We start from the raw sequence: 21,604 nt of genomic DNA, 5'->3' as shown, positions 1-21,604 counted from the left end.
CTTTGAGTACAGTATTTTGACATTAAATACATACTTCAATACTTTGAGTACAGTACTTTGATATTAAGTACATACTTTACTTTGAGGACAGTACGTTGACATTAAATACATACTTCAATACTTTGGGTACAGTACTTCGACATTAAATACATACTTCAATACTTTGAGTACAGTATTTTGACATCAAATACATACTTCAATACTTTGAGTACAGTACTTTGACATTAAATACATACTTTACTTTGAGTACAGTACGTTGACATTAAATACATACTTCAATACTTTGGGTACAGTACTTTGACATTAAATGCATACTTCAATACTTTGATGACAGTACTTTGACATTACATACATACTTCAATACTTTGGGTACAGTACTTTGACATTAAATGCATACTTCAATACTTTGAGGACAGTACTTTGACATTAAATACATACTTCAATACTTTGGGTACAGTACTTCGACATTAAATACATACTTCAATACTTTGAGTACAGTATTTTGACATCAAATACATACTTCAATACTTTGAGTACAGTACTTTGACATTAAATACATACTTTACTTTGAGTACAGTACGTTGACATTAAATACATACTTCAATACTTTGGGTACAGTACTTTGACATTATATGCATACTTCAATACTTTGATGACAGTACTTTGACATTAAATACATACTTCAATACTTTGGGTACAGTACTTTGACATTAAATGCATACTTCAATACTTTGAGGACAGTACTTTGACATTAAATACATACTTCAATACTTTGGGTGCAGTACTTTGACATTAAATACATACTTCAATACTTTGAGGACAGTACTTTGACATTAAATACATACTTCAATACTTTGGGTACAGTATTTTGACATTAAATACATACTTCAATACTTTGGGTACAGTACTTTGACATTAAATACATACTTCAATACTTTGGGTACAGTACTTTGACATTAAATGCATACTTCAATACTTTGGGTACAGTATTTTGACATTAAATACATACTTCAATACTTTGGGTACAGTACTTTGACATTAAATACATACTTCAATACTTTGGGTACAGTATTTTGACATTAAATACATACTTCAATACTTTGGGTACAGTACTTTGACATTAAATACATACTTCAATACTTTGGGTACAGTACTTTGACATTAGATACATACTTCAATACTTTGGGTACAGTACTTTGACATTATTGAGATCATTACTGTTAAAAAGCATAGACTTATTGTGCTACCCACACATCATGCAGTTGAATCTGAAAATGCAGCTGGGGTGTTTTGTATCAAGACAGATTCCCCCTCTAGGTAGTTTCTCCTGACACCAGATGTTAGTTAAGCGGTGAAAGCAATCTGAAGGATCAAGTGAATTCAAAGATGATTTAAATCACTGTACTCTCACTCTGCACTCAAACTCATTCAAACGTACTAGACTTCCCCTCATCTGGAGACCCAAACCCATACTAATGCTCACAAGTCATTTTCTGCCAGTCCAAGTCAAGTCTCAAGTCTCTGATGAATCTGCTTACACTGCATAGCTAAAACCAAGGAATGACCCTACTCCTTAATTAGCATACAGTATCAGCATTGATTAGTTGACATCATACATTCTTATTATTAATAGACCTTTCCTTAATGTAAAAAAAAAAAAAGATTGTTCACAATCACGAGTCCCAAATCTCGAGTCTGAGTCAAGTCTAAAGTCTCAAGTCACTGTGTGTTGACTTGAGTCGCAAGTCCATGTCCCCATCTGTGCTACTACAGTACTCTTGTTGTTTAGGGTAGCGGCCACAAACAGCTCAGTGCATGACATGATGGATCTGGAGCCATAGTATGCCAGAGAAAAAATATAAAGTTTATATTTAAAGTTTTCAAATGGAAAGCTTTTGAACTGGAATACAGAGTTGTTTATGTGTCTGAATTCCTCCTCACAGCTATGTTTCTTTGGCTTTCCTGGAAAGACAGAGGAGCTTAGTGCTCTCTCTCTCTCTCTCTCTCTCTCTACTCTCTCTTGCTCTCTCTCTCTCTCTCTCTCTCTCTCTCTCTCACACACACACACACACACACACACACACACACATCCACCCATGCACACACTGTTTATGTCTCAAAGTTAACCCAACAGCTATGCTTCTTGAAACCTTTAAAACTTTTAAATGCCTCAGAGTTGTGTGTGTGTGTGTGTGTGTGTGTGTCTGTGTGTGTGTGTGTGTGTGTGTGTGTGTGTGTGTGTGTGTGCGTGTGCGTGTCTGCGTGCGGGTGTGTGTATGTGTGTGTGTGTGCGCCTGTGTGCGGGTGTGTGTGTGTGTTTGTAAGGAGAAAGAAATCGAAAAGACTGCATGGGTGTGGTTTATGGATATGCAGTTCTGTGTGTGTGTGTGTGTGTGTGTGTTACAGAAAGCCAATGAAACATAGCTGTTGGGTTATTTAGCTGGGGAAGGGGAGTGGAGAACAGAGTAAGACAGAAACAGATTATCAAACAAACAAACACAGAGCGAGGCTTCATCTGTCAACACAGTATTATTATGAGAGTCAGAGGAAGAGCTGAGGCACAGCCAGAGTAGAGAAGGCTCATGTTAGATGTAGACAGAGTAGAGATGCATCATGTTAGATGTAGACAGAGTAGAGATGCATCATGTTAGATGTAGACAGAGTAGAGATGCATCATGTTAGATGTAGACAGAGTAGAGATGTATCATGTTAGATGTAGACAGAGTAGAGATGTGTCATGTTAGATGTAGACAGAGTAGAGATGTGTCATGTTAGATGTAGACAGAGTAGAGATGCATCATGTTAGATGTAGACAGAGTAGAGATGTGTCATGTTAGATGTAGACAGAGTAGAGATGCATCATGTTAGATGTAGACAGAGTAGAGATGTGTCATGTTAGATGTAGACAGAGTAGAGATGCATCATGTTAGATGTAGACAGAGTAGAGATGCATCATGTTAGATGTAGACAGAGTAGAGATGCATCATGTTAGATGTAGACAGAGTAGAGATGTGTCATGTTAGATGTAGACAGAGTAGAGATGCATCATGTTAGATGTAGACAGAGTAGAGATGCATCATGTTAGATGTAGACAGAGTAGAGATGTGTCATGTTAGATGTAGACAGAGTAGAGATGTGTCATGTTAGATGTAGACAGAGTAGAGATGCATCATGTTAGATGTAGACAGAGTAGAGATGCATCATGTTAGATGTAGACAGAGTAGAGATGCATCATGTTAGATGTAGACAGAGTAGAGATGCATCATGTTAGATGTAGACAGAGTAGAGATGTGTCATGTTAGATGTAGACAGAGTAGAGATGTGTCATGTTAGATGTAGACAGAGTAGAGATGCATCATGTTAGATGTAGACAGAGTAGAGATGCATCATGTTAGATGTAGACAGAGTAGAGATGCATCATGTTAGATGTAGACAGAGTAGAGATGCATCATGTTAGATGTAGACAGAGTAGAGATGTGTCATGTTAGATGTAGACAGAGTAGAGATGCATCATGTTAGATGTAGACAGAGTAGAGTTGCTTCATGTTAGATGTGTGTGTAGTGATTTTGTCGCAGTCTCTTCAAAGCACTTGAACAGTTCTCTGTTCTGCGGCTGTGATGTTTGATCTGTTACTGTCAAGATTAGCACTCTTGTCTCCTGTCTGCTGGAAACAATTGAGATGTGATCTGTCTGTCTGTCTGTCTGTCTAGTGACTCGTCTGTTTCTCCCTCAACCTGTTCTGCTCTCTGGCCACCATGAACATTACAAAGCCTGCTTTTCTATTTATTCCACTCAAACCATTCAAACTGAATGGTAAAATCAGTGGACAGTGTTCGCCTGATACTTGACATCTGACATCTGATGCCTGCTTAGCTTAGATGAGATCCTTGTCTGCCTCTGCATGCCCCTCTCTCTCTCTCTCTCTCTCTCTAACCTGCCTCTCTCTACCCGTCTGTCTCTCTGTTTAGTAAATGAAGGTGGTGTGAGGCAGGCGTCTAACTCCTGTCCTGACCCGGGAGAGCCGGAGAATGGAAAACGCCATGGTGGTGACTTCAGGTACAACACACACACACACATGCGCACCAGACCCGGCGGCATGGGCGGGCATTGGGGGGCCGGGCCTGCCCAGTGAGCCAGCTGTGGGAAAGCATCCTGAAGGAGAGTGGGTGGTACTGAAGGAGAGGGGGTGGTACTGAAGGAGAGCGGGTGGTACTGAAGGAGAGGGGGTGGTACTGAAGGAGAGGCGGTGGTACTGAAGGAGAGCGGGTGGTACTGAAGGAGAGGCGGTGGTACTGAAGGAGAGCGGGTGGTACTGAAGGAGAGCGGGTGGTACTGAAGGAGAGGGGGTGGTACTGAAGGAGAGCGGGTGGTACTGAAGGAGAGCGGGTGGTACTGAAGGAGAGCGGGTGGTACTGAAGGAGAGCGGGTGGTACTGAAGGAGAGCGGGTGGGTACTGAAGGAGAGGGGGTGGTACTGAAGGAGAGCGGGTGGTACTGAAGGAGAGCGGGTGGTACTGAAGGAGAGTGGGTGGGTACTGAAGGAGAGGGGGTGGTACTGAAGGAGAGGGGGTGGGACTGAAGGAGAGCGGGTGGTACTGAAGGAGAGGGGGTGGTACTGAAGGAGAGCGGGTGGTACTGAAGGAGAGGGGGTGGTACTGAAGGAGAGCGGGTGGTACTGAAGGTGAGGGGGTGGTACTGAAGGAGAGCGGGTGGTACTGAAGGAGAGCGGGTGGTACTGAAGGAGAGCGGGTGGTACTGAAGGAGAGCGGGTGGGTACTGAAGGAGAGCGGGTGGGTACTGAAGGAGAGGGGGTGGTACTGAAGGAGAGGGGGTGGGACTGAAGGAGAGGGGGTGGGACTGAAGGAGAGCGGGTGGTACTGAAGGAGAGGGGGTGGTACTGAAGGAGAGCGGGTGGTACTGAAGGAGAGGGGGTGGTACTGAAGGAGAGCGGGTGGTACTGAAGGTGAGGGGGTGGTACTGAAGGAGAGCGGGTGGTACTGAAGGAGAGCGGGTGGTACTGAAGGAGAGCGGGTGGTACTGAAGGAGAGCGGGTGGTACTGAAGGAGAGCGGGTGGTACTGAAGGAGAGCGGGTGGTACTGAAGGAGAGCGGGTGGTACTGAAGGAGAGGGGGTGGTACTGAAGGAGAGCGGGTGGTACTGAAGGAGAGCGGGTGGTACTGAAGGAGAGCGGGTGGTACTGAAGGAGAGGGGGTGGTACTGAAGGAGAGCGGGTGGTACTGAAGGAGAGGGGGTGGTACTGAAGGAGAGCGGGTGGTACTGAAGGAGAGCGGGTGGTACTGAAGGAGAGCGGGTGGTACTGAAGGAGAGCGGGTGGTACTGAAGGAGAGGGGGTGGTACTGAAGGAGAGCGGGTGGTACTGAAGGAGAGGGGGTGGTACTGAAGGAGAGCGGGTGGTACTGAAGGAGAGGGGGTGGTACTGAAGGAGAGCGGGTGGTACTGAAGGAGAGCGGGTGGTACTGAAGGAGAGGGGGTGGTACTGAAGGAGAGGGGGTGGTACTGAAGGAGAGCGGGTGGTACTGAAGGAGAGCGGGTGGTACTGAAGGAGAGCGGGTGGGTACTGAAGGAGAGCGGGTGGGTACTGAAGGAGAGCGGGTGGTACTGAAGGAGAGCGGGTGGTACTGAATGAGAGCGGGTGGGACTGAAGGAGAGGGGGTGGTACTGAAGGAGAGCGGGTGGTACTGAAGGAGAGCGGGTAGGACTGAAGGAGAGGGGGTGGTACTGAAGGTGAGGGGGTGGTACTGAAGGAGAGGGGGTGGTACTGAAGGAGAGCGGGTGGTACTGAAGGTGAGGGGGTGGTACTGAAGGAGAGGGGGTGGTACTGAAGGAGAGCGGGTGGTACTGAAGGAGAGCGGGTGGTACTGAAGGAGAGCGGGTGGTACTGAAGGTGAGGGGGTGGTACTGAAGGAGAGGGGGTGGTACTGAAGGAGAGCGGGTGGTACTGAAGGAGAGCGGGTGGTACTGAAGGAGAGCGGGTGGTACTGTAGTGGCTTAGAGAACACATTGAAAGCATTAATTATCGCACCTCATTTGACGCAAATACCAACAGCACAGAACCAGCAGTATTTTGGGAAAAGGTCGCTATTAATATGTAGGCAGGGACAAGTTTATATGTTTTACAGGTACCCACGTTAATTTTCTGTGATCCCGAGTTTAATTGGCTTCTGGCTCCTACTTATATTTCAATTCAGATCTTTTTTATGGATGCAAATTTGAATTAATACAATTGATGAATGAATAAAAAGTTGTTACCTGGTCGTTTTGAGGCTGTTGGAATCGTCCTACCTGTCTGTCGTGCAGTCAGAGGGGAGGAAAAAAGGCCGTCTACTGCAGGAGAAAATTAAGCAAAGTCTGTCCAAACTTTCGCCAATCTAATCTCATCAAGACACCCAGGGACTATAGGCTATATTCTGCTAGCAGATGTGTGTAGAAGAACATTCTCACTTTGTTCAGACAGTCTTGCTATAGTGTAGCATTATATTGTACATGCTTGCTACTGTATATGTTAGACTGCTGTGAGATTTGTTTGGGGGGCGTGTGAGACAGGCAGGGATGAATGTGGCTCCACACAGAGGGAGACGCAGAGAGAGAGAGCTTTGGTGGACTGTGTTTGTGGACACACACACACACACACACACACACACACACCACCATCACTGCTAATTCAGCGCCCCCAATGTGCCCGCCTTGGCTGATTGCCCTGGTGTCGGGTCTGATGTGCACACAGTCAAGCACAGTTCTGTCTGTCTCACACCCTGTCCTTCCCTCTCTCTGTGTGTGTGTGTGTGTGTGTGTGTGTGTTCATGTCTGTGTGTGTGTGTGTGTGTGTGTGTGTGTGTGTGTGTGTGTGTGTGTGTGTGTGCGTGCGTGCGCGTGTGTGTGTGTGTGTGTGTGTGTGTGTGTGTGCAGCATTAACAGCGAGGTCCAGTTTACCTGTGCAGAAGACTACGTTCTCCAGGGCAGTAAAACCATCAGCTGCCAGAGGGTGGCAGAAGTCTTTGCAGCCTGGAGTGATCACAGGCCAGTCTGTAAAGGTAAGAAATAATACAGACAGACTCGCCCCATACATCTCCACAAGCACTACAGACACATATACTGTATACTCTTCATACATCTCCACAAGCACTACAGACACATATATACTCCCCATACATCTCCACAAGCACTACAGACACAGATATACTCCCCATACATCTCCACAAGCACTACAGACACAGATATACTCCCCATACATCTCCACAAGCACTACAGACACAGATATACTCCCCATACATCTCCACAAGCACTACAGACACAGATATACTCCCCATACATCTCCACAAGCACTACAGACACATACATACTCCCCATACATCTCCACAAGCACTACAGACACATATATACTCCCCATACATCTCCACAAGCACTACAGACACATATATACTCCCCATACATCTCCACAAGCACTACAGACACATATATACTCCCCATACATCTCCACAAGCACTACAGACACAGATATACTCCCCATACATCTCCACAAGCACTACAGACACATATATACTCCCCAGACATCTCCACCAGCACTACACACAGATATACTCCCCAGACATCTCCACAAGCACTACAGACACATATATACTCCCCATACATCTCCACAAGCACTACAGACACATATATACTCCCCATACATCTCCACAAGCACTACAGACACATACAGTATATACTCCCCAGACATCTCCACAAGCACTACAGACACAGATATACTCCCCATACATCTCCACAAGCACTACAGACACATATATACTCCCCATACATCTCCACAAGCACTACAGACACATATATACTCCCCATACATCTCCACAAGCACTACAGACACATACAGTATATACTCCCCAGACATCTCCACCAGCACTACAGACACATATATACTCCCCAGACATCTCCACAAGCACTACAGACACATATATACTCCCCATACATCTCCACAAGCACTACAGACACATATATACTCCCCATACATCTCCACAAGCACTACAGACACATACAGTATATACTCCCCAGACATCTCCACCAGCACTACAGACACATATATACTCCCCAGACATCTCCACAAGCACTACAGACACATATATACTCCCCATACATCTCCACAAGCACTACACACAGATATCCCCCAGACATCTCCACCAGCACTACAGACACATATATACTCCCCATACATCTCCACCAGCACTACAGACACAGATATACTCCCCATACATCTCCACCAGCACTACAGACACAGATATACTCCCCAGACATCTCCACCAGCACTACAGACACATATATACTCCCCATACATCTCCACAAGCACTACAGACACATACAGTATATACTCCCCAGACATCTCCACAAGCACTACAGACACAGATATACTCCCCATACATCTCCACCAGCACTACAGACACATATATATTCCCCATACATCTCCACCAGCACCACAGACACATATATACTCCCCATACATCTCCACCAGCACTACAGACACATATATACTCCCCATACATCTCCACCAGCACTACAGACACATATATACTCCCCATACATCTCCACCAGCACTACAGACTAGGGCTGTGCGATTAATCGATTTTGAATCGTAATCGAATTAATTAGTTAGGACGATGTTAAAAAAATGAAAATCGTAAAATCGTTTTTTTTTTTTTTTTTTTTTTTAATTAAATTTTTTTAATTTCATTTTCACTTTAACTAGGGTAAGTACGTTACGCGGGGCGGCTCTCTCTCATGTACGCATGCTGCTACTTGTCCATTCTCCCCGCTGTAAAGTCTCTCTAGAGGCTGTGATACTGGCTACTAAAGACAGCAGCGCAATGGAGTTATTTCAACACCTCCGACCAAAAAGCACAGAGTGAGCACTGAGCGCAGCTTGTTGCACTGCGGGCTGTAGCCTACAAGATAACGATAGTCACAACACACTCACGCACGCACACGAACACAGACGTTATCACGGACGATGAAACGTTGCCTTTACAGTTCACATAATAACAAAACAACACGTGAGGCCACCGAGTACTGATAGATTGGCTGTATTCATGGCTGTAAGTTAGCAGCCTCAGCTGACTCACCTGTCCCTGTGTGTCTGAATTGCTATCGCAGTTCCACGCATTCCTGTTGTGACTTTGTGTTATTCTAGTACAGATATAACTCCGAGCACGGGTGGTCGCTTTAGACACTAATATAATTATCTCACGGAGGAACACGCAAATCCACCAGTGTCAAGTTAGCAAGCAACAGCCAGGAAGTTAGGCATAGCAGCGGCAAGCTAAAACAGGAAGTTGGGCTGTTCTGCCTTCAGAGTAAAAGCGTAAATTGTCAATTATGGAAAAAAGGGGGAAAAAGAGCTCTGCAGGGCAACAAATGTTTAGAGAAGTATAATAGTATAATAAATCGAAATCGAAAATCGAGTTTTGAGAGAAAAAATCGTCAATTTTAGTTTTAGGCAAAATCGCACAGCCCTACTACAGACACATATAATGTATACTCCCCAGACATCTCCACCAGCACTATAGACACATATATACTCCCCATACATCTCCACAAGCACTACAGACACATATATACTCCCCAGACATCTCCACAAGCACTACAGACACATATATACTCCACAGACATCTCCACAAGCACTACAGACACATATATACTCCCCAGACATCTCCACCACCACTACAGACACAGATATACTCCCCAGACATCTCCACAATCACTACAGACACATATATACTCCCCAGACATTTCCACCAGCACTACAGACACAGATATACTCCCCATACATCTCCACCAGCACTACAGACACAGATATACTCCCCAGACATTTCCACCAGAGAGAGAGAGGTTATAATGACAGATGTGAAGGTAGGAAAATGCAATCATCTCAAATTGTTGCCCAGTGTTGCCTTCTCGTCAGCATGGGTTTGTGTTAATCAGGGCTGAGTTTGTACTGTTAAAAGTCCCACTCCTGCTCCCAGCCTGTGGGCAGAAGATTATGAGACAGTGTTTGTTAAAGTTTGCAGTGTTAACACCTCACCACCCAGCTGCAGCTGTACCATTTCATCAGCAGGGTTATGACAGTGATTATCCAGCACCTTAAAATGCACCCGGCATCACAAAATGTGGGTAAACACACCTGCGAACAACCAGTCTGAATCGGGTTGGAGTAATTGCAGTTCAATACACTTTGCAAATCCATAGCATGCAGTACAAGTTAAACACATGGCACGAGAAAGGATCCATAATAGGATCATACATACATCACAATTGGTTTCACATTGGCCCCTGTTGTAGTCTCAGATCTCAGTTCTTGAGAAGTGATCGTGTTCTTGTGGCCCACAAATGCTGAATGAACCTTCATATATCTACACACACACACACACACACACACACACACACACACACACAGGCACGCGCACAGAGGGAGTGAGACAGAGAGAGAGGGCGTCTGTCATGTTAAATGCCAAAGTCGTTTGTCATGTCTCCCTTCACTAGGCTTCAGACTGTGGCTGGGAGACACATACTTTAACATCAAAACCAATATGCACTGGGTAGGAGTGTGTATGTATGTGTGTGTGGGACAGAGAGGGAGAGAGGTACTGTACTTCAACAGCCAACTAATAATCAGTGAGAGATGGAACAGAGGAGGAGAGAGAGGTAGGGGACAGAGGGGGTGAGGGGTGGTAGTGGACAGAGGGGGTGGGGGGTGGTAGGGGACAGAAGGGGTGGGGGGTGGTAGGGGACAGGAGGGGGTGGGGGTGGTAGGGGACGGGGGTGGTAGGGGAAAGAGGGGGTGGTAGGGGACAGGGGTTGGGGGTGGTAGGGGACAGGGGGGGTGGTAGGGGACAGAGGGGGTGGGGGGTGGTAGGGACAGGGGGGGTGGTAGGGGACAGAGGGGGTGGGGGGTGGTAGGGGACAGGAGGGGGTGGGGGTGGTAGGGGACGGGGGGAGGACAGAAGGATGGAGGGCAAGAGATGACAGGGAAGGAGAGGGGGAGGGAGGAAAGAATGGCGGACAAATAAGGATTAAATAATGAGTGGCTCCTCTAAATGACATAACCACCATATGAAAAATGTGTCCCTACACTCTTCCGCTGAAAATTATAACATTTTAAACAATTTAATCATCCAAACTTTGGACAGATTTAGTAATGCCGTAATGTAACATTTTGATCACAAACAGATGCAATTAATCACGAAGCCAATCCTTTTTCAATTTCAGTAAAAGTTCAGCCAGCGTGATGATCTGAGACTTCTATTCAATCTATTGCTCAGTGACACTTCAGCAGGACAGATGAGCACATGTCTAGTGGTGGACTCTAACCACTACCTGCCCTCCATGTGAACCAAGCTCACAGGAGGATCCACCTTCATGAAGAGGATTGTTGCCCGGGCGTCTGGGTAGTGTAGAGGTGAAAGCACTCGCCCATCACCGTGACCCGGGTTCAATTCCCCGCAGCGGTACTTCCGGCTTGGTCAGACATTCCTACAGACACAATTGGTCGTGTCTCTCGGTGGGAAGCCGGTGGGGTGTGAGTCCTGATCGCTACACCAGCGCCTCCTGTTCAGGGTGGAGGGGAACTGGGGGGAATAGCGTGATCCTCCCACGTGCTACGTCCTGGCGGTAAAACTCCTCACTGTCAGGCGAAAAGAGGCGGCTGGCGACTGCACATGTATCGGAGGAAGCATGTATTAGTCTACGGCTGTCCCAGGTGGAGCAACGACCGGGACAGCAGGGGGAATTGGACAAGTACAATTGGGGGCAAAATGGGTTAAAAGCTTCCTGTTGCCATGGCAGCACATAATCCTGCGAGCAGACACGATATTACCTGACCAATACAAACCTGATATGACAGCCCCACTTCCTCTTCATCGGGGAGTCACATCCCTTCTCAAAAACAAGCTGTGATTGCTACCAATCAACCCCATTATCAGAGATAGCACAGTGCTGATATCCTTTGATTAGCTCTTTAAGATTGTTAAGGGTCGTTAAGGAATTCATCATCGCTAAATACTTTATAACGAGCAATTAAAAGTAGCTGCCAACATTAAGCCAATCAGCTCTTTGGTCTCGCTTTAGCTAGTGTGTGATTGGCTAAACCCCCCCACGGGAGACTGCCAGTGATATTAAAAGTCGTTGATGTTGTTCCCTGAAGCCCTGCATGGTTAAAAAGGATGACCTCTACGGCTGGGAAAAAGCAGAGCCATCAGTCCCCAGTCAGCAGGGACCTTTGAAGGGAACTATGAGAGGAGGGTGAGACATTTCCACCAAGGTGCTGTGTGCTTTTAAGGTTATTTTTAACATCAAAACAAACACTGCCATTGGGTTACTCCCAGAACAAAGAGATGTTCAAAGGGGAAATATTGTGACACATCTTGAGCCATTGTGCATTCCAGTGCACCATTCTGCTTCATAGTCGTTGCTAAGTAACTAGCGATTTGATCCCAGTTGATCTTTGGCATTTTAAGCATCTCACCATTGTAATATAATGAGGAAACTGTTACTCCAGGGTGCTCCCATTGTACAGGCTGAACAAACTCTCTGCTGTACAAAGATAAAGAGTACTAACTACTTTGTGTGTGCTTTAAAGGTCACAGATCATTCACGACTATGGTTTACATTGCATATAAAACGTAAATGTACAGCCATAAATGTTATTAAATGATATAAATGACAATAATTTTGTTTGGACGGCAGATCAATGTGTACCTAAGTCGTTTTTCTCAGTTTAGCTATCGGCTCTTTGGTGTTATAGGGCCTGTGTTGGTGAAATAGCAAGCAACCGGTCTTTGAAAATCCCCTAAATCCCATAATAACCACAGCAAGGTTACCTGAAGGTCAGGATGCATGTCACTGTTAACATTGTGTTACATTGTAACACAACAGTCATATCTTCTTTCTTCTATTTGAGCTGTAGCATGCCTATACTGAGCAAAACTAGAAAAGTCCACCCAGACATGCAGTGCAGATCTCTGGCAGGCGCCTACACAAAATTCAAGAACTCATTTTTGCTCGAAGGACTGCATAATGTATTTTTAACACAAAATGTGGCTCATAATAATATACATCTCCAGCTATATTATGTTTGTACTGCTCACCCACCCAGCCCTGTGCCGACCAGCACACCTCTGTCCACCATGACGCCAGCCACAGCGCAGCTAAAGAATATTGAAGGCAAGAGTGAAGCTCTGCCGCTTTTTTAACAACAGCACGGCTGCCATTTTGGCCTGGTAAAACGCCTCCTTGACAACAGCATAGTACCATGACAGCCAATCTGACGAAGTCTCTTCATGCCAACATGGCGGATTTGCAATGGAATAACCTATTAGCCTTAAGTTCTTATCAAGGTACAGGACGGACAACCCCGTCTTTATTTACCACACTGCACCGATTCATGCACATAGGCATTGTACACACACACATGTCTTCTTGCATGTATTTCAGTGGGGGTTTCATATGGATGTTATATGGAGGAAACCCCAGGGGAGCACGGGGAGAACATGCAAACTCCACACTAGTCTGACCCACTGGAAGCAGGCTGCGGGGATACGCTCTGCCATTGGCTCCGACCATTTCAGTCGGAGTGAAGGGAAATATCTTTCAGCTCCCAATGCTAGCTAGCGACCTACACGCTAGAAATGGCAAGTTTTTACGAAGATTTGGATACACTCACACACACAACCGAACGCATCATAATGATACATTTGTACATCACTTATTTTCAAATAATAAACATCCAGCTGTAAGGAAAAGCATGCACTGCTGGCTGCATTCATGCCCACTCACACAATATATATAGGCTACATATCCATAAAAAGTCTAATATGGGTTAAGGTTGGTTGATGAAGATACCATACAATGTGACTGTGAGGTCCTAGATTTGACCCCCCTCTTTTTCCACCTTCACTGGAGATATAAAAAAAAGTCTACTACAGGACGACCTACTGTAACAAAGAAACACGAGCACTGTAAACTTGACCTTCACAGCTAAGTCAAAAGAATAGAAATGAATAGGGATGAAATAGTGATTACAATATATGTCATGAAAAGTTTACTCTAAGTTAAAAAAAAAAAAAAAAAAGGAAGAGAAAATGTAGTTTAGGGCTAATTCTCAAGCGGTTAAAAGAAGACTGAACTAGTACAGAATGAAAAGTACCTCCAACTTTTGTGACAGCTGGCCAATTGATATTAGTTACAAGGCTGCTAAACATGTTGATGAATATTAGCAGTTGCATTCCGTGGGCTAAATATAACAGCTTCAGGTTATCATTATTAAATAGAATGAAGTTTTAAGAGTCTGTCCTTAGGAAACAGTGAGATAATGTTTGGGAACGAGTTGAATAGGTAAGCTAGAGCAGTGGTTCTCAAACTTTCTTGGCTTCAGTAGCTACCCCCTAGACTTTTTCTAGGGTGGAGATTCTGGAGAGGATGCGCCTGGATCTGGATGTGACCGAACACATGCCAACTCATGCATTTAGCTTTGCACGCTCAAGCGGAGTTTCTCTAGCTCGAGACGATGTCTCGCCATCAGTTACAGTATGTCACTCTGTCTATGTGAGTGTGAAGGCGTCAAATATTGCTGTAGCACCAGTACCTCCATGTACCCCTAGGGGTACGTGTACCCCATTTGAGAAACATGGAGCTAGTGTGAGGCGTTAATGGACATTAGTGTTAATCTCATTACACATTTTAGCAGCTATGCAAAACATTGTTTTCTAATTGACAACCTGCTTTCCTCCTGTTCAACAAAACTGGATTGAGAGAAACTGCTCTGTCTAGTTGAACACATGTAGCTCAGATTTGACTTTTCCATTCACACTAGCCAATAGCTCAAGTGGAAACTCATGAATAGAGGCAATCTGTCCGGGAGCATCAAGCCAATTGAGTTATTAAAGGGTGACTTCTGTCAAAACACTTAAATCCAGCTAAATGTGCCTTCTGTAACACCAAAGAGAAAATTAACTGAATGAATCCTGACAAATGGCACTGCAAACGGCAATGAACCAATAGAGAGAGAGAGAGAGAGAGAGACAGATAGTGAGAAAAACAGAGGCAGACAGAGAGATAAAAAGAGAGACAGAGACAAAAGGTAATCACTTTAATAGATACAATAAAACAATTAGAAAACGAAATAAAATAAAATTAGCTCTACCAAAAACGGCTATCAAACCGCAATGTCCTTCTGTCCACTCCGACAACAGTTTGGGAGAGAGAATGAGAGGGAGGGAGGGGGAGGGGGGAGGGAGGGAGGGAGGGAGGGATGGAGAGAGAGAGAGTCCATGTGGCACCTTGATTAATGGACAGATGGCAAGGCCACTGAGCCAACTCTCTCTCTGTATGTGTGTGTGTGTGTGTGTGTGTGTGTGTGTGTGTGTGTGTGTGTGTGTGTGTGCGTGCGTGCGTGCGTGCGTGCGTTTGTGTGTTCAGTTCAGTTCAGTTCAGTTGATCTGCCTGCATATATTGACTCAAACTAAGGTACTATGTTAACCTGATGTAATAACTTACACAAACTGCAGGCAGGATGGATAAAAGAAAGAAAGAAAGAAAACAAGAAACAGACATAAGAGAAAACAATAAAATCTATCAGTCACACAGTACTGAAATCGATAGGCCATGTATGACTACGTTAAATGACTGTGTCTGTCTCTGTATGTCTATCTGTCCTCCTGTGTGTGCGTGTGTGTGTGTGTGTGTGTGTGTGTGTGTGTGTGTGTGTGTGTGTGTGCGTGCGCGGGTATGCATGCATGCGTGCATGTATGTACGCATTAAGGCCACTGGAACACTGTGTGCCAGCTTAATGATGTCATCAATCACTTTGTCCATTGGTCAATCTATCTACTCCTGTAGGCAGCCTGTTAAAACAGCCCGTTTGGCCTTCCTGCAGAGACAACTCATATCTCTAAGATGTCCTGCAGAGACATCTCATATCTCTAATCTGTCCTGCAGAAACATCTGATCTCTATTCTGTCCTGCAGAAACCTCTGATCTCTAATCTGTCCTGCAGAAACCTCTGATCTCTAATCTGTCCTGCAGAAACCTCTGATATAATCTGTCCTGCAGAAACCCCTGATCTCTATTCTGTCCTGCAGAAACCCCTGATCTCTAATCTGTCCTGCAGAAACCCCTGATCTCTAATCTGTCCTGCAGAATCCTCTGATCTCTATTCTGTCCTGCAGAAACCTCTGATCTCTATTCTGTCCTGCAGAAACCCCTGATCTCTAATCTGTCCTGCAGAAACCCCTGATCTCTAATCTGTCCTGCAGAAACCTCTGATCTCTAATCTGTCCTGCAGAAACCTCTGATCTCTAGTCTGTCCTGCAGAAACCTCTGATCTCTAATCTGTCCTGCAGAAACCTCTGATCTCTAATCTGTCCTGCAGAAACCCCTGATCTCTAATCTGTCCTGCAGAAACCCCTGATCTCTAATCTGTCCTGCAGAATCCTCTGATCTCTAATCTGTCCTGCAGAAACCTCTGATATAATCTGTCCTGCAGAAACCCCTGATCTCTAATCTGTCCTGCAGAAACCTCTGATCCCTAGTCTGTCCTGCAGAAACATCTGATCTCTAATCTGTCCTGCAGAAACCTCTGATCTCTAATCTGTCCTGCAGAAACCCCTGATCTCTAATCTGTCCTGCAGAAACCTCTGATCTCTAATCTGTCCTGCAGAAACCTCTGATCTCTAGTCTGTCCTGCAGAAACCTCTGATCTCTAATCTGTCCTGCAGAAACCTCTGATCTCTAATCTGTCCTGCAGAAACCCCTGATCTCTAATCTGTCCTGCAGAAACCTCTGATCTCTAATCTGTCCTGCAGAAACCTCTGATCTCTAATCTGTCCTGCAGAAACCTCTGATATAATCTGTCCTGCAGAAACCCCTGATCTCTAATCTGTCCTGCAGAAACCCCTGATCTCTAATCTGTCCTGCAGAAACCTCTGATCTCTAATCTGTCCTGCAGAAACCTCTGATATAATCTATCCTGCAGAAACCCCTGATCTCTAATCTGTCCTGCAGAAACCTCTGATCCCTAGTCTGTCCTGCAGAAACATCTGATCTCTAATCTGTCCTGCAGAAACCTCTGATCTCTAATCTGTCCTGCAGAAACCTCTGATCTCTAATCTGTCCTGCAGAAACCTCTGATCTCTAGTCTGTCCTGCAGAAACCTCTGATCTCTAATCTGTCCTGCAGAAACCTCTGATCTCTAATCTGTCCTGCAGAAACCCCTGATCTCTAATCTGTCGTGCAGAAACCTCTGATCTCTAATCTGTCGTGCAGAAACCTCTGATCTCTAATCTGTCCTGCAGAATCCTCTGATCTCTAATCTGTCCTGCAGAAACCCCTGATCTCTAATCTGTCCTGCAGAAACCTCTGATCTCTAATCTGTCCTGCAGAAACCTCTGATATAATCTGTCCTGCAGAAACCCCTGATCTCTAATCTGTCCTGCAGAAACCTCTGATCTCTAGTCTGTCCTGCAGAAACCTCTGATCTCTAATCTGTCCTGCAGAAACCCCTGATCTCTAATCTGTCCTGCAGAAACCCCTGATCTCTAATCTGTCCTGCAGAATCCTCTGATCTCTAATCTGTCCTGCAGAATCCTCTGATCTCTAATCTGTCCTGCAGAAACCTCTGATATCTAATCTGTCCTGCAGAAACCTCTGATCTCTAATCTGTCCTGCAGAAACCTCTGATCTCTAATCTGTCCTGCAGAAACCTCTGATCTCTAACCTGTCCTGCAGAAACCTCTGATCTCTAATCTTTCTTGCAGAAACCTCTGATCTCTAATTTATCCAACCTCAAAGCCATGATCTAAGCGTGACCAGGGTGTGACATTAACTTTATAAAGAGCTATTTTCAACTCAACAATCGCATTTTTTTAATATACGGATGCAGTCACATCCTAGACCAGTTTCTGTGAGGGTAGCTGCGTTCCAACACGCTCCACAGTAAGAGTACAACAAAAGCAAGAGCTGGATCACTACCGAACTCAAGAAGCTCCGACTGGAGAAAGAGGAGATGTTCAGAAGTGGAGACAAACAGCGGTTTAAAGAGTGCAGTACATAATAATAAATAATAAAGCAATACGAGCTGCTAAACGCCTGGATTCACTCCATCAGCAGGTCTGTTTGGAAAGGCTTGAGAGAGATCACGTGCTGCAAACCATCTGCCAAGCATGCCATTGACGACCCTTATCTTGCCAGCCACTTGAATGAGTTTTGCTGCTGCTTTTGCAGAGAACGCAACCCTGACCCCCCACCAACGACACTTCTCTGCAGGAGAGAGATAGATGTAAACAGGCTCTTTAAAAGGCAGAAGTCACGGAAGCCAGCTAGACATGACTCTGCCTCGCCCTGAAGCACTGTGCTGATTAGCTGGCCCCAATGTTCACTGACATCTTCAACACCTCACTGGAGACATGCCAATTTCCAGCCTGCTTCAAGACCTCAACTATTTTCCCCGTCCCAAAAAAGACAAGGCCCGTGGCACTAAAAGACTACAGATCCCTGACCTCTGTGGTCATGAAGTCCTTCCAACGCATTGTTCTGACCTACCTAAAATCCATCATGGACCCACTCCTTGACCCCCGGCTGCAGTTGGCCTACAGAGCCAACAGGTCTGTAGACAATGACATAAACATGGCCCTCGACTACATCTTCATGCACCTGGACACCGTGGGAACCTACAGCAGGATCCTATTTGTGGACTTTAGCTCGGCCTTCGATACGATCATCCCGGCCTTGCTGCACGTGAATTTCTCCCAGCTGCATGTGAATCTCTCCCAGCTGCACGTGAATCTCTCCCAGCTGCACGTGAATCTCTCCCAGCTGCACGTGAATCTCTCCCAGCTGCACGTGAATCTCTCCCGGCTGCACGTGAATCTCTCCCAGCTGCACGTAAATCTCTCCCAGCTGCACGTGAATCTCTCCCAGCTGCACGTGAATCTCTCCCAGCTGCACGTAAATCTCTCCCAGCTGTGTGTGACCGACTCCATCCGCAGATCATCCACTAGCAGGAAGCAGCACGTAAGGCTGGGGGAGTATGCCACCAACTCCTGGACCGTCAGAGCGTCCTCTCTCCATACCTCTCTCCCTGTACACCAACAGCTGCTCCTCCAGTCACCAGTCTGTCAAGCTCCTGAAATTCGCAGATGACCCCACCCTCATAGGGCTCATCTCTGATGGAGACGAGTCTGCGTACAGGCAGGAGGTCGACCATCTGGTGACGTGGTGCAGTCAAAAGAACCTGCAGCTCAATGCTCAAAAGACAGTGGAGATGTTTGGGGACTACAGGAGGAATGCAGCCCCACCATGCCCCTTCACCCTGCATGACTCCCCAGTCAACACTGTGGAGTCCCCTGTTTTGTGGATCCTGAGATTTGAAAAGTTATCCATTCTTTCAGAGATATTGGAAAAGTCTGTGTTCCTGATGTGTTCATACTTGCTACAGGAGAGAAGGAACTGTTCTTCACTTTCTATTTCTCCTGAGTCGCAGTGCACAGTCACACACACTCTTCTCTTGGCTGCCAGGTTCTTCTGTGCCTGCCAGTCTCTCTCTCTCTCTCTGCTTGTGTGTGTGTGCGCGCGCGCCTGTGTGTGTGTGTGCCTGCTCGTCTCTCAATTCAGTTCAAACTGGCTTTATTGGCATAGGCAACATACGTTTACATTGCCACATTTGCTTTGCGCATCGCAGAAAAAATAGACCAGACGTCGAAATTGGCGCTCTGGATCGCGCACCGGCTGTGCTTTGGCACAGCACTGCACTGCCGGTCTGAACAGTCAAATCAGTTAACATGGCCGCCGAAAGGGAACTGGCTACGTTTACACGTGTGGCCTGAACCAGAGACAGTGGGATATCAAAGCGAGACACCCCATCTTTGAGTCACTTCCTGTATTTATGTCACGTGGGTTTTGCCCATGCTTTTCCATGGCCACGCCCACTTAGGAGACTTTCGGCAGGTCCTGAGTCTATGGAGTCAATGAATGTGAATGTCAGTGAATGTGATCTCAGAGATTATGACAGATTCTTTCGCCCCCATAGATGCTCTCTAGCCAACCCATTCTCACACTCCCAACTCATCAAAGCGTAACGTTGGGTCAGGAACCCTAGTCGTTATTTTCCCTTATAAATCAAGGGGGCGGGCACGCTGACGCTAGTCACGTGGCCTTGATTTCTTGGAAACCAGGCGGAGAGTTGGGAGAAACGACATGGCTGGACGTGTGGCTGAATGCTTGGACATGATGGACACCCTGCAGCAGACTGGGGGCTGGAGCCTTCCAGCCCCTCTCTTCGCCTGCCAGCCTCCCTGGAAGCCTTGCTCGCCGGAGTGAGAATGTGTTGCTCTAACTCAGCTCGCCTAAATCAGGATTCCAGGATTTTAATTGAGCTCACCTGTCTAGTTACACATCATTTTTTATCAACGTTCTCTTAATAAGGAATTTCCTTTTATGTGGAAGTTCCTTTAACAATTAAGTTATTTTAATCATGAAGTTCCTTTTACGTAATAAGGATGTTGCCATGATAAGGAGGTTCCTATTTTTTTTTTGCTATGGACTGCTAGATTCCAGACCACAATTCGTTATTGTTACTAGATCAGGGTGATAAGCTTAGTGACTGTGAAGCAGTCAGACTGAAGATGAAGCTGAAGCTTACCCGCTAGCTGCTGACGCTGGCTTCAGTCAGACTGAGTCAGATGAAGCTGAAGACACAATTGGCTGTGCCTGCAGGTGGGAAGCTGGTCCTGGTCGCTGCACTAGCGCCTCCTCTGGTCAGTCAGGACCTGTTTGGGGGAAAAGTCAGTCAGATTGTATTTGCTTTACTCAGTAATCCCTGCCAAGTGATCCACCCCCCGATTCTCTTTGCACCCTCTGGAGTGCATGGTCAGCCAGCTCAGCTGGAGCAGGCAGGGGTTAAATAACCTTGGTATGCTTCAGCAAGTGTTGCTGCATGCATGGGCGACAGTACCTGAGCCCTCCAGTTGGGGGACGACTCGCTAACCACTAAGGCCACCCTGCCGCCCCTCGAGCGCAACGGAGCCTGCTAAACCTTGGGCGTAAAGGCGGCGACCACACCGAAGGCTTCGAAAAACACTGGGCAAGTCGCTACCATAGTACGAGCAAGCAAACAGGCTACTTATGAGTTATGCTGCTATGCTAGAAAAACCCAGTGGAAACATTGCGAAGCTGAAGGGGTATAAACTTCAAAGTCCAAAAACATTACTCACAGCAACCTTCCCGGCACTTATGGGCCACGTCGGTTCTGCTCTGAAGCCATAAAACAAAACCGTGGGGAACTGTGAGCAAGGACTTTGCAGCCTTACACTTTGGCAGGCTGATCACTGCCTGAATCATCATTTACATTTTGGTCTGAATTCCGAGTGTGTGTGTGTGTGTGTGTGTGTGTGTGTGTGTGTGTGTGTGTGTGTGTGTGTGTGTGTGTGTGTGTGTGTGTGTGTGTGTGTGTGGTGATGTGAGAGAGAGAATCCCAGGGGAATCCAATTGATCAGAATAAATCAAGCCAGAGAGAGGAGGATATGTTGTTACCCTCACACGCACACACACGCACACA

The 21,604-nt window shown here is 46.0% G+C and overlaps 1 protein-coding gene across 1 annotated transcript in view; it reads left to right on the top strand.

The window, feature by feature from the left end:
• The window catches only part of LOC310784937 (CUB and sushi domain-containing protein 3-like), a gene marked incomplete at both ends in the record, with an annotated part of 585,231 nt that overhangs the window by 397,197 nt on the left and 166,430 nt on the right, over window positions 1-21,604 (top strand). Inside the window, 2 exons of the mRNA XM_083645959.1 lie at window positions 3,970-4,057; window positions 6,928-7,052. Coding sequence (XP_083502085.1) covers window positions 3,970-4,057; window positions 6,928-7,052 — 213 coding nt within the window. The remainder of the gene's footprint in view (window positions 1-3,969; window positions 4,058-6,927; window positions 7,053-21,604) is intronic.

Source organism: Poromitra crassiceps (assembly GCF_964638095.1).
Source record: "Poromitra crassiceps genome assembly, chromosome: 11".
NCBI lineage: Eukaryota > Metazoa > Chordata > Actinopteri > Beryciformes > Melamphaidae > Poromitra > Poromitra crassiceps.
The sequence above is the reverse complement of the archived record's forward strand: the minus strand, read 5'-3'. Positions and strand labels throughout refer to the sequence as shown.